General features: G+C 47.8%; 1 protein-coding gene and 1 long non-coding RNA gene across 4 annotated transcripts in view; both read left to right on the top strand.

The window, feature by feature from the left end:
- LOC115166860 (leucine-rich repeat serine/threonine-protein kinase 1) overlaps positions 1-12143 on the top strand; it is a 133299-nt gene that overhangs the window by 81583 nt on the left and 39573 nt on the right. For 2 of the 3 annotated variants that reach the window (XM_029720748.1, XM_029720747.1), the window contains exons 25-26: positions 2400-2562; positions 9397-9566. In XM_029720748.1, the coding sequence (XP_029576608.1) occupies positions 2400-2562; positions 9397-9566 (333 nt within the window). The remainder of the gene's footprint in view (positions 1-2399; positions 2563-9396; positions 9567-12143) is intronic. The other variant, XM_029720749.1, reaches the window with a different exon arrangement.
- LOC115166861 (uncharacterized) lies at positions 5382-6487 on the top strand. Its single transcript, XR_003870378.1, has 2 exons — positions 5382-6225; positions 6362-6487. It is a non-coding gene; the product is annotated as an uncharacterized LOC115166861 (long non-coding RNA).

Here is a 12143-nt window from a genome sequence, read left to right as displayed (position 1 = left end):
ATCACTGCTACTCTAACTTCCGCAATGCATACAGGCCCTCCCCCGCCCTCCTTTCGACAAATTTGACCACGACTCCATTTTGCTCCTCCCGTCCTATAGGCAGAAACTCAAACATGATATATCCGTGCTAAGGACTATTCAACGCTGGTCTGACCAATCGGAATCCACGCTTCAAGATTATTTTGATCACGCGGACTGGGATATGTTCTGGGTAGCCTCAGACAATAATATTGACGTATACGCTGATTCGGTGAGTGAGTTTATAAGGAAGTATAGTGGCATACTGTGACTATTAAAACCTACCCTAACCAGAAACCGTGGAAAGATAGCGGAATTCGCACAAAATTGAAAGCGCGAACCACCGCATTTAATCATGGAAAGGTGACTGGGAATATGCCCAAATATAAAAAGTGTAGTTATTCCCTCCGCAAGGCAATCAATCAAGCGAAATGTCAGTATAGAGACAAAGTGGAGTTGCAATTCAACGGCTCAGACACGAGACGTATGTGGCAGGGTCTACAGACAATCACGGACTACAAAAGGAAAACCAGCCACATTAGGGACACCGATGTCTTGCTTCCAGACAAACTAAACACCTTCTTTGCCCGCTTTGAGGATAATACAGTGCCACCGACGCGACCCGCTACCAAGGACTGTGGGCTCTCCTTCTCCGTGACCGATGTGAGTAAGACATTTAAATGTGTTAACCCTCGCAAGGCTCCTGGCCCAGACAGCATCCCTAGCCGCGTTCTCAGAGCATGCACAGACCAGCTGGCTGGTGTGTTTACGGACAGCATCCCTAGCCGCGTTCTCAGAGCATGCACAGACCAGCTGGCTGGTGTGTTTACGGACATATTCAATCTCTCCCTATCCAAGTCTGCTGTCCCCACATGCTTCAAGATGACCACCATTGTTCCTGTACCCAAGAAGGCAACTGAACTTAATGACTATCGCCCCGTAGCACTCACTTCTGTCATCATGAAGTGCTTTGAGAGACAAGTCAAGGATCATATCACCTCCACCTTACCTGTCACCCTAGACGCACTTCAATAGGTCCACAGACGATGCAATCGCCATCACACTGCCCTATCCCATCTGGACAAGAGGAATACCTATGTAAGAATGCTGTTCATTGACTATAGCTCAGCATTCAACACCATAGTACCCTCTAAGCTCATTATTAAGCTTGAGGCCCTGGGTCTCAACCCCGCCCTGTGCAATTGGGTCCTGGACTTCCTGACGGGCCGACCCCAGGTGTTGAAGGTAGGAAACATCTCCACTTCGCTGATCCTCAACACTGGGGCCCCACAAGGGTATGTGCTCAGCCCCCTCTATTCCCTGTTCACCCATGACTGCGTGGCCATGCACGCCTCCAACTCAATCATCAAGTTTGCAGACGACACAACAGTAGTAGGCTTGATTACCAACAACGACGAGACAGCCTACAGGGACGAGGTGAGGGCACTCGGAGTGTGATGTCAGGAAAACAACCTCTCACTCAACGTCAACGAAACAAAGGAGATGATTGTTGTCTTCAGGAAACAGCAGAAGGAGCAACCCCCTATCCATCATCGACGGGACAGCAGTGGAGAAGGTGGAAAGTATTAAGTTCCTCGACGTACACATCATGGACAAACTGAAATGGTCCACCCACACAGTGTGGTGAAGAAGGCACATGGCAACTGCACCGCCCACAACCAGGGGCAAACTACCTGCTCTACAGGACACCTACAGCACCAGATATCACAGGAAGGCCAAAAAGATCATCAAGGACAATAACCACCTGTCACTGCCTGTTCACCCTGCTACCATCCAGAAGGCGAGGTCAGTACAGGGGCATCAAAGCTGGGACAGAGAGACTGGAAACAGCTTCTATCTCAAGGCCATTAGACTGTTTAACAGCCATCACTAACACAGAGAGCCTGCTGCCTACATACAGACTTGAAATCATTGGCCACTTTAATAAATGGATCACTAGTCACTTTAATTATGCCACTTTAATAATGTTTACATATCTTACATTGCTCATCTCATATGTATATATTGTATTTGATACCTTCTATTGCATCTTGCCTTTGCAGCTCTGTCATTGCTCATCCATATTTGTATATGAATATATTCTTATTCTTATTCCATTCCTTTACTTAGATTTGTGTGTATTAGGTAGTTGTTGTGGAATTGTTAGATTACATGTTAGATATTGCTGCACTGTCGGAACTAGAAGCACAAGCATTTCGCTACACTCGCAATAACATCTGCAAACCATGTGTATATGACCAATAAAATGTGATTTGATTTGAAATCAACATATAATATTGGTTTTGTAATGGGACTGCTGTGAAACAGAGTTTGCACTCTGAAGTCAACTTTATCTTTTGGTCTGATTATCCCACCGCTAGGCAGAGAAAAAGGGGGAGGAAGAGGAGGGCACTTCTTCAACATGGAGGACTGTGTGATCGCTGCCATGGCCCAGGAGTACATAGTGTGTCCCCAGCACCCCGACCAGCCTGTCCCCCTTCAGGAGCTGGTCCCAGAGCTTTTCATGACCGACTTCCCCTCACGGTAACCTTTCACCCTGACCCTTGACCTCTAACCCCTGACCTGTTGACCTATTAGCGCTGCGCGGCTATCCCCCCAATATAGATGCTGTATCCCAATTCTCATCCCTTCTCCTGAAGTGTGAACTTGCTCTACCCGTCATGGACATATAAGGATTGGTGTAACTATTGGCTGGAGGGAGTTTCCATCATTATCAAATCCAATCGCACGTGGTGCTTTACTTCTGACCAGGACCCATAGTGCTCTACCTCTGACCAGGACCCATAGTGCTCTACCTCTGACCAGGACCCATAGTGCTCTACCTCTGACCAGGACCCATAGTGCTCTACCTCTAACCAGGACCCATAGTGCTCTACCTCTAACCAGGACCCATAGTGCTCTACCTCTGACCAGGACCCATAGTGCTCTACCTCTGATCAGGACACATAGTGCTCTACCTCTGACCAGGACCCATAGTGCTCTACCTCTGACCAGGACCCATAGTGCTCTACCTCTGACCTGAACCCATAGTGCTCTACCTCTGACCAGGACCCATAGTGCTCTACCTCTGACCAGGACCCATAGTGCTCTACCTCTGACCTGGGCCCATAGTGCTCTACCTCTGACCTGGGCCCATAGTGCTCTACCTCTGACCAGGACCCATAGTGCTCTACCTCTGACCAGGGCCCATAGTGTTCTACCTCTGATCAGGACCCATAGTGCTCTACCTCTGACCTGGACCCATAGTGCACTACCTCTGACCAGGACCTGGTCAGAGGTAGAGTCAGAGGTAGAGCACTATGGGTCCTGATCAGAGGTAGAGCACTATGGGCCCTGGTCAGAGGTAGAGCACTATGGGTAGTGCTCTACCTCTGACCAGGGCCCATAGTGTTCTACCTCTGATCAGGACCCATAGTGCTCTACCTCTGACCAGGACCCATAGTGCTCTACCTCTGACCAGGGCCCATAGTGCACTACCTCTGACCAGGGCCCATAGTGCTGTACCTCTGACCAGGGCCCATAGTGTTCTACCTCTGATCAGGACCCATAGTGCTCTACCTCTGACCAGGACCCATAGTGCTCTACCTCTGACCTGGACCCATAGTGCTCTACCTCTGACCTGGACCCATAGTGCTCTACCTCTGACCAGGACCCATAGTGCACTACCTCTGACCAGGACCCATAGTGCTCTACCTCTGACCACGACCCATAGTGCTTTACCTCTGACCACGACCCATAGTGCTCTACCTCTGACCAGGACCCATAGTGCTCTACCTCTGACCAGTAGTACAGGGCCTTGTGGTGTCCTCCTGTAGTATTGTGTAGTACAGGGCCTTGTTGTGCTTTTCTCCTGTAGTATTGTGTAATACAGGGCCTTGTGGTGTCCTCCTGTAGTATTGTGTAGTACAGGCCCTTGTGGTTGTGCTTTTCTCCAGTAGTATTGTGTAGTACAGGGCCTTGTGGTTGTGGTGTCCTCCTGGAGTGAGGTGTAGTACAGGGCCTTGTGGTTGTGGTGTCATCCTGGAGTGAGGTGTAGTACAGGGCCTTGTGGTTGTGGTGTCATCCTGGAGTGAGGTGTAGTACAGGGCCTTGTGGTTGTGGTGTCCTCCTGGAGTGAGGTGTAGTACAGGGCCTTGTGGTTGTGGTGTCCTCCTGGAGTGAGGTGTAGTACAGGGCCTTGTGGTTGTGGTGTCCTCCTGGAGTGAGGTGTAGTACAGGGCCTTGTGGTTGTGGTGTCCTCCTGGAGTGAGGTGTAGTACTGAGCCTTGTGGTTGTGGTGTCCTCCTGTAGTAATGTGTAGTACAGGGCCTTGTGGTTTCCTGCTGTGTTGATAGGAGTCTCCTTAGGCAACTCACTGACAGGACCGTGACATGTACAGTATGGAACACGCTGCAGGCATAGATACTCTGTACACACACACTCACATACAGAGGTACAGCAATCCTGCGCACGCTCACACACAGCTCTTCAGGGGTTTGGCTGCGTAATGAGTTTCAGTTGATTTCTCAACAGTGACCGCATCCGTTGATGTATTGTTTACCCTTAAGGCTAAACACACACACACACACACACACACTCTGCTTGAGGGTTGAGGGTTGATTACACAAGTATATCTCTGTGAAATACTACAGGCCGCTGTCGTATTTACTGTTCATGGGGCAACAATCACTCCCAAATATTTCTGATATCAAGCAACACATTTTAGTGCTGCTCTAAGACAAGAGAGATATTGACTAAATAATCACTTCCTCAAACACTGGTGCCACGGGTTGCCATCAGCTAACACCACAGCTATGTAGACACACACACACAGGAATGTGCACGCAACATGGGCACACAGAACATACACACACAGGAATGTGCACGCAACATGGGCACACAGAACATACACACACAGGAACGCGCTCAAACACTCTGCTGTGTGACTCTGCTGAAATGCAATTTAAAGCATGTTTGAGATTAAATTGACCCTGAATAATGTTTCCCCAGCCTTACATTAACATATGGGCCCTAGCAGGAAGTCAGCTCCAGGATAGATGGTCAACTCTGAGCAGTAAAGATTGGCAGCTGACCAAGGCATTTTGTTCTATGCTCATTTAAGCGGTTGTGCCGGTTTGTTGACATAGCGCTCTACATTAAAATCTCACATGAAAGACTTGGGCTTGAGTCCCAAATGGCGCACTCTTCCCTATGTAGTGCACTACTTTTAACTGGGTTCCTGTCCAAATTAGTGCATTACATAGGGAAGGGGGTGCCATTTGAGACACAGATTTGTGTTCATGATATGAAGAGGATGCTAATGAGGACTTAAGAATGTTGCCATGGCGACTATAGCTCCAGCCCTATAGCAGAATGCAATACATAGAATCCTTTGTTGGACGTGTATGGTGCATGTGTTGATGTCCACCGGGTAGAGTTGAGATCAGGGAGGTAGCTGTAGTAATGTATGGTGCATGTGTTGATGTCCACCGGGTAGAGTTGAGATCAGGGAGGTAGCTGTAGTAATGTATGGTGCGTGTGTTGATGTCCACCGGGTAGAGTTGAGATCAGGGAGGTAGCTGTAGTAATGTATGGTGCGTGTGTTGATGTCCACCGGGTAGAGTTGAGATCAGGGAGGTAGCTGTAGTAATGTATGGTGCGTGTGTTGATGTCCACCGGGTAGAGTTGAGATCAGGGAGGTAGCTGTAGTAATGTATGGTGCGTGTGTTGATGTCCACCGGGTAGAGTTGAGATCAGGGAGGTAGCTGTAGTAATGTATGGTGCGTGTGTTGACGTCCACCGGGTAGAGTTGAGATCAGGGAGGTAGCTGTAGTAATGTATGGTGCGTGTGTTGATGTCCACCGGGTAGAGTTGAGATCAGGGAGGTAGCTGTAGTAATGTATGGTGCGTGTGTTGATGTCCACCGGGTAGAGTTGAGATCAGGGAGGTAGCTGTAGTAATGTATGGTGCATGTGTTGACGTCCACCGGGTAGAGTTGAGATCAGGGAGGTAGCTGTAGTAATGTATGGTGCGTGTGTTGACGTCCAGGAGGTAGAGCTGAGGTTGAGATCAGGGAGGTAGCTGTAGTAATGTATGGTGCGTGTGTTGACGTCCACCGGGTAGAGTTGAGATCAGGGAGGTAGCTGTAGTAATGTATGGTGCGTGTGTTGACGTCCAGGAGGTAGAGCTGAGGTTGAGATCAGGGAGGTAGCTGTAGTAATGTATGGTGCATGTGTTGACGTCCAGGAGGTAGAGCTGAGGTTGAGATCAGGGAGGTAGCTGTAGTAATGTATGGTGCGTGTGTTGACGTCCAGGAGGTAGAGCTGAGGTTGAGATCAGGGAGGTAGCTGTAGCATGTTAAAAACATTTAATGAGCCAGCCTTCCTTCATGACCTGGTCTCTGGAAATTTGACCTTCTTTTTGGATATTTTCACTGGTATTGTTAACAAACACGCCCACATAAAGAAAATGAGAATTAAAAACAGGTTCAGCCCCTGGTTCGACCGTGATCTGGCAGAGTTATTCCACCACAAGAATTGCATTTGGCGAAAGGCTCGGTATACACATACTCAGGCTGACTGGCTCTTGTTCAGGCAAATGAGAAATAAATGCACTCAGGCTATCCGGAAGACCAAAGTTAGTTACTTTAAGGAGCAGTTCTCTCTCTGTGGGTCTAACCCCAAGAAGTACTGGAAAACAGTTAAAGACCTGGAGAATAAACCCTCCTCCTCACAGCTGCCCATGTCCCTTAATGTTGATAATGTGGTTGTTACTGACAAGAAGCACATGGCTGAGCTCTTTAGTCACCACTTCATTAAGTCAGGATTCCTATTTGACTCAGGCATGCCTCCTTGCCCATCCAACATTTCCTCATCTCCCACCCCTTCTAATGCGACTAGCCCCGATGCTCCTCCCGCTTTTTCCCCTACCCCGCTCCAAAGTTTCTCCCTGCAGGCAGTCACTGAGTCTGAGGTGATAAACGAGGTCCTAAAACTGGACCCCAAAAAACATCTGGGTCAGATGGTTTAGATCCTTTCTTCTTTAAGGTTGCAGCCCCTATCATCACCAAGCCCATCTCTGACCTTTTAACCTGTCTCTCCTCTCTGGGGAGGTTCCCATAGCTTGGAAGGCAGCCACGGTGTGTCCTTTATTTAAAGATCAAGCTGATCCTAACTGTTATAGGCCAATTTCTATTTTGCCCTGTTTATCAAAAGTGTTGGAAACTGACTGTCTTCCTTGATGTTTATAGTATTCTCTCTGGTATGTAATCTGGTTTCCACTCAGGTTATGGATGTGTCACTGCAACCTTAAAGGTCCTAAATGATGTCATTATTGGCAGTGATTCTAAGCAATGTTGTGCTGCTATTTGTATTGACTTGGCCCCCAAAAATTATACGGTAGACCATTCTGTTCTTGTGGGCAGGCTAAGGATTATTGGTGTCTCTGAGGGGTCTTTGGCCTGGTTTGCTACCTCTCTTAAAGAGTGCAGTGTATAAAGTCAGAACATCTGCTGTCTCAGCCACTGCCTGTCACCAAGGGAGTTTTTTTAATTTAACCTTTATTTAAAGAGGAGCGACCCAGGGATGTGTGTGCTTTGGGGACCTGTAACAGAATGTGACTGGCAGAACACAAGGGAGTAGCCCAAGACTCAATCCTAGGCCCCACGCTCCTCTCAATTTACATCAATAATATAATTCGGGCAGTAGAAAGCTCTCTCATCCATTTATATGCAGATGATAGTCTTACACTCAGCTGGCCCCTCCCCGGATTTTGTGTTAAACGCTCTACAACAAAGCTTTTTAGTGTCCAACAATCTTTCTCTGCCCTTAACCTTGTTCTGAACACCTCCAAAACAAAGGTCATGTGGTTTGGTAAGAAGAATACCCCTCTCCCGACAGGTGTGATTACTACCTCTGAGGGTTTAGAGCTTGAGGTAGTCACCTCATACAAGTACTTAGGAGTATGGCTAGACGGTGCACTGTCCTTCTCTCAATACATATCAAAGCTGCAGGCTAAAGTTAAACCTAGACTTGGTTTCCTCTATCGTAATCGCTCCTCTTTTACCCCAGCTGCCAAACTAACCCTGATTCAGATGACCATCCTACCCATGCTAGATTACGGAGATCGGCAAGTAAGGGTGCTCTCGAGCGGCTAGATGTTCTTTACCATTCGGCCATCAGATTTGCCGCCAATGCTCCTTATAGGACACATCACTGCACTCTACACTCTTCTGTAAACTGGTCATCTTATTTATTAAACCCTCTTAGTCCTCACTCCCCCTATCTGAGATACCTACTGCAGCCCTCATCCTCCACATACAACACCCGTTCTGCCAGTCACATTCTGTTAAAGGTCCCCAAAGCTCACACATCCCTGGGTCGCTCCTCTTTTCAGTTCGCTGCAGCTAGCGACTGGAACGAGCTGCAAAAAACACTCAAACTGGACAGTTTTATCTCCATCTCTTCATTCAAAGATACAATCATGGATGCTTACTGACAGTTGTGGCTGCTTCGCGTGATGTATTGTTGTCTAAACCTTCTTTCCCTTTGTGTTGTTGTCTGTGCCCTAAAATGTTTGTACCATGTTTTGTGCTGCTACCATGTTGTTGTCATGTTGTGTTGCTACCATGTTGTTGTCATGTTGTGTTGTTGTCATGTTGTGTTGCTACCATGTTGTTGTCATGTTGTTTTGCTACCATGTTGTTGTCATGTTGTGTTGCTACCATGTTGTTGTCATGTTGTGTTGCTACCATGTTGTTGTCATGTTGTGTTGCTACCATGTTGTTGTCATGTTGTTTTGCTACCATGCTGTGTTGTCAGGTGTTGCTGCCGTGCTATGTTGTTGTCTTAGGTCTCTCTTTATGTAGTGTTGTGGTGTCTCTCTTGTCGTGATGTGTTTTGTCCTATATTTTATTTGTAATCCCAGCCCCCGTCCCCGCAGGAGGCCCTTTGCCTTTTGGTAGGCCATCATTGTAAATAACAATTTGTTCTTAACTGACATGCCTACTGTACTTAAATAAAGGTTAAATAAAAATAAATGCTGAAAGATGGTGATTACATTAGTGATGGATAGTGAGGCTTTGTGTGTACTGTATGAGGTATACATATTACCATGTACTCTATGAGGTATACATAGTATCATGTACTCTATGAGGTATACATAGTATCATATACTCTGAGGTATACATAGTGTCATGTACTCTGAGGTATACATAGTGTCATGTACTCTATGAGGTATACATAGTATCATGTTCTGTATGGTGTTTTTGTGTTATATTGGTTGTTTCTGTAGAAGAACCAGCTGGAGTGTGTTTATAATGTGTGTGTGTGTGTGTGTGTGTGTGTGTGTGTGTGTGTGTGTGTGTGTGTGTGTGTGTAGGTTGTTCCTAGAGAAGGCCCAGTTGGAGTGTAGTGAGGAGGAGAGTGATATCCTGGGCCAGGGGGGCAGTGGAACTATCATCTATAGAGCCTGTTACCGTGGCCAACCAGTCGCCATCAAACGCTTTCACTTCAAGAAGTGCAGGCAGCAGACCATCAGCAGTGGTACAGGTAACACACACACACACACGCACATTCCCTTGGAGTCACACACACGTGTAAACAGTGAACACACACACACAGGTATATTTGCATACCGTTAAAGTTTTTACAATAGAAAATAAAGAAGTAACTTGCAGGTAGGTGGACATCGTAGAAAGGTCCAGTTCTTCTATGATAAGATACACTTCATGACCAAAAGTATGTGGACACCTGCTCGTCAAACATCTCTTTCTAAAATCATGAGTATTAATATTGGAGTTGGTCCCCCCTTTGCTGCTATAACAGCACTCTTCTGGGAAGGCTTTTCACTAGATGTTGGAACATTGCTGTGGGGACTTGTTGCTCCTAGATGTTTCCTCTTCACAATAACAGCACTTACAGTTGACCGGGGCAGCTCTAGCAGGGCAGAAATTTGATGAACTGACTTGTTGGAAAGATGGCCTCCTATGACGGTGCCATGTTGAAAGTCACTGAGCTGATCAGTACAGGCCATTATACTGTCAATGTTTGTCTGGTGATTGCATGGCTGTGTGCTCGATTTTATACACCGGTCAGCGTAACGGGTGGGAAGTGGTGTCCACATACTTTTGGCCATGTAATGTATACATACTCTCTCTCACGCTACCACTGGCTCTAAGCCAGCTTTCAACAACTGGAACTGGTGTGTGTGTGGTGTGTGTGTGTGCGTATGTGTGTGTGTGTGTGTGTGTGTGTGTGTGTGTGTGTGTGTATGTGTGGATATCCTTGAGTTATCGTCTCTCTCTTTAAGGGCCTTGTTCATGGAACGATATTGCAGCTCTTAATCCTGATATCTATTTTCTCATCATGACCCTGTTCTCTCCTCTATATCCTCCCCTCTCTTCTCTCCTCCCCTCTTTTTACGCCTTCCATCACCTCTTCATCATCTGTCTCCTCTCTTTGTTTCCTTCTGTCTTCTCTGTATCCCTGACAGTGATAAAAGCTATCTCTCTGCAGGCTCTGAGGAATCCTCATGATCTTCTCTTCCCATCTGTTCATCCCTCTCATCCCCTGTCCTTTTCTCTTCCCATCTAATTTCTGCTCCTGTCTTCTCTATCTCCCCAGGCTGTGATAAGGACTGTCTGGGTGTGTCCCAAATGACTCTCTATTCAGAGCCCTATGGGCCCTGGTCCGACCTAGTGCACTGTAAAGGTACTAGGGTTCCATTTGGGACACCCCCTCTCTCTTCAGGATAAGAGCGCATCATCATCTATCACCCTGGAGCTGCTCTCCTCCCTCCTCTCCTCCCTCCTCTCCTCCCTCCTCTCCTCCTCTCCTCCCTTCCTCTCCTCCCTCCTCTCCTTACTCCTCTCCTCACTCCTCTCATCCCTCTTCTCCTTACTCCTCTCCTCACTCCTCTCATCCCTCCTCTCCTTACTCCTCTCCTCACTCCTCTCCTCACTCCTCCCTCCTGTCCTCCTCCTCCCCCCCTCCTCTCCTTCCTCCTCTCTTCACTCCTCTCCTCTCCTCCCTCCTCTCCTCACTCCTCACTCCTCTCCTCCCTCCTGTCCTCCTCCTCACTCCTCTCCTCACTCCTCTCCTCCCTCCTCTCCTCCCTCCTGTCCTCACTCCTGTCCTCACTCCTCTCCTCCCTCCTCTCCTCCTCTCCTCCCTCTTCTCCTTACTCCTCTCCTCCCTCCTCTTCTCACTCCTCTCCTCCCTCCTTTCCTCACTCCTTTCCTCACTCCTCTCCTCCCTCCTCTCCTCCCTCCTGTCCTCACTCCTGTCCTCACTCCTCTCCTCCCTCCTCTCCTCCTCTCCTCCCTCTTCTCCTTACTCCTCTCCTCCCTCCTCACTCCTTTCCTCCCTCCTCTCCTCCCTCCTGTCCTCACTCCTCTCATTCCTTTTCTCCTGTCTCCTCTTTCTTTCCTCTCCGCCTTGTCCATAGCAGAGGCTGAATCATCTCTCTCTTTCTTTCCCTTCTCGTCTTCTTGTCCCTTAGACAGCCTTTTCTCTCACATTCCTGTATCTTGTACTTGTACTGACATTATCATGAGTCAATGGAGATCTGTGATAGGGTTGCATCACCAGGGACTCAGTGGAACTGTTACTCACGACATCCTGCTCCATGGAATAACAAAATGCTGACTCGTCATTTCCGTGTTCGGCCAGTCAGCACATTTTGTTTATAATATTTCAGTCCATTTACGAACCTGTGCGTGCGTGTGTGAGTGCGCGTGTGTGCGCGTGTGAGAGAGAGATACAATCGATGTGATCGAGGCCAAAAGGTTTAATGTCCCAGGGACAGGAGATGCTCAATAATCACTTGTATTTCCCTGTTGTTTACAATCAAATTACGTTCTGGTAATATCAGTCAAGCGGTCAAATTCAATCAACAGCCCGCCCCCCCCCCCCCCCCCCGAGAGAAGCAGTTCATTCCTCAGCGTTCGAAAGAGACCCCACCCCCTATCTTTGCCATTATCACTTATGTGACAGCATGGGAAGTGCCATTGAGGGCTATCTCCATTTAAAAGTAGTCAATTTCTTCTTCAACTCATATGTGTATTGGCGGTTTGTAAACAAACTGAAAAGGTGCATAGCGCCACCTGCAGTGCTGGACTGTGTATA

The sequence above is a fragment of the Salmo trutta genome, chromosome 29, assembly GCF_901001165.1.
Source record: "Salmo trutta chromosome 29, fSalTru1.1, whole genome shotgun sequence".
NCBI classification, from domain to species: Eukaryota; Metazoa; Chordata; class Actinopteri; order Salmoniformes; family Salmonidae; genus Salmo; species Salmo trutta.
Note: the sequence above shows the minus strand (reverse complement) of the source record. Positions and strands in the feature narration are given on the sequence as shown.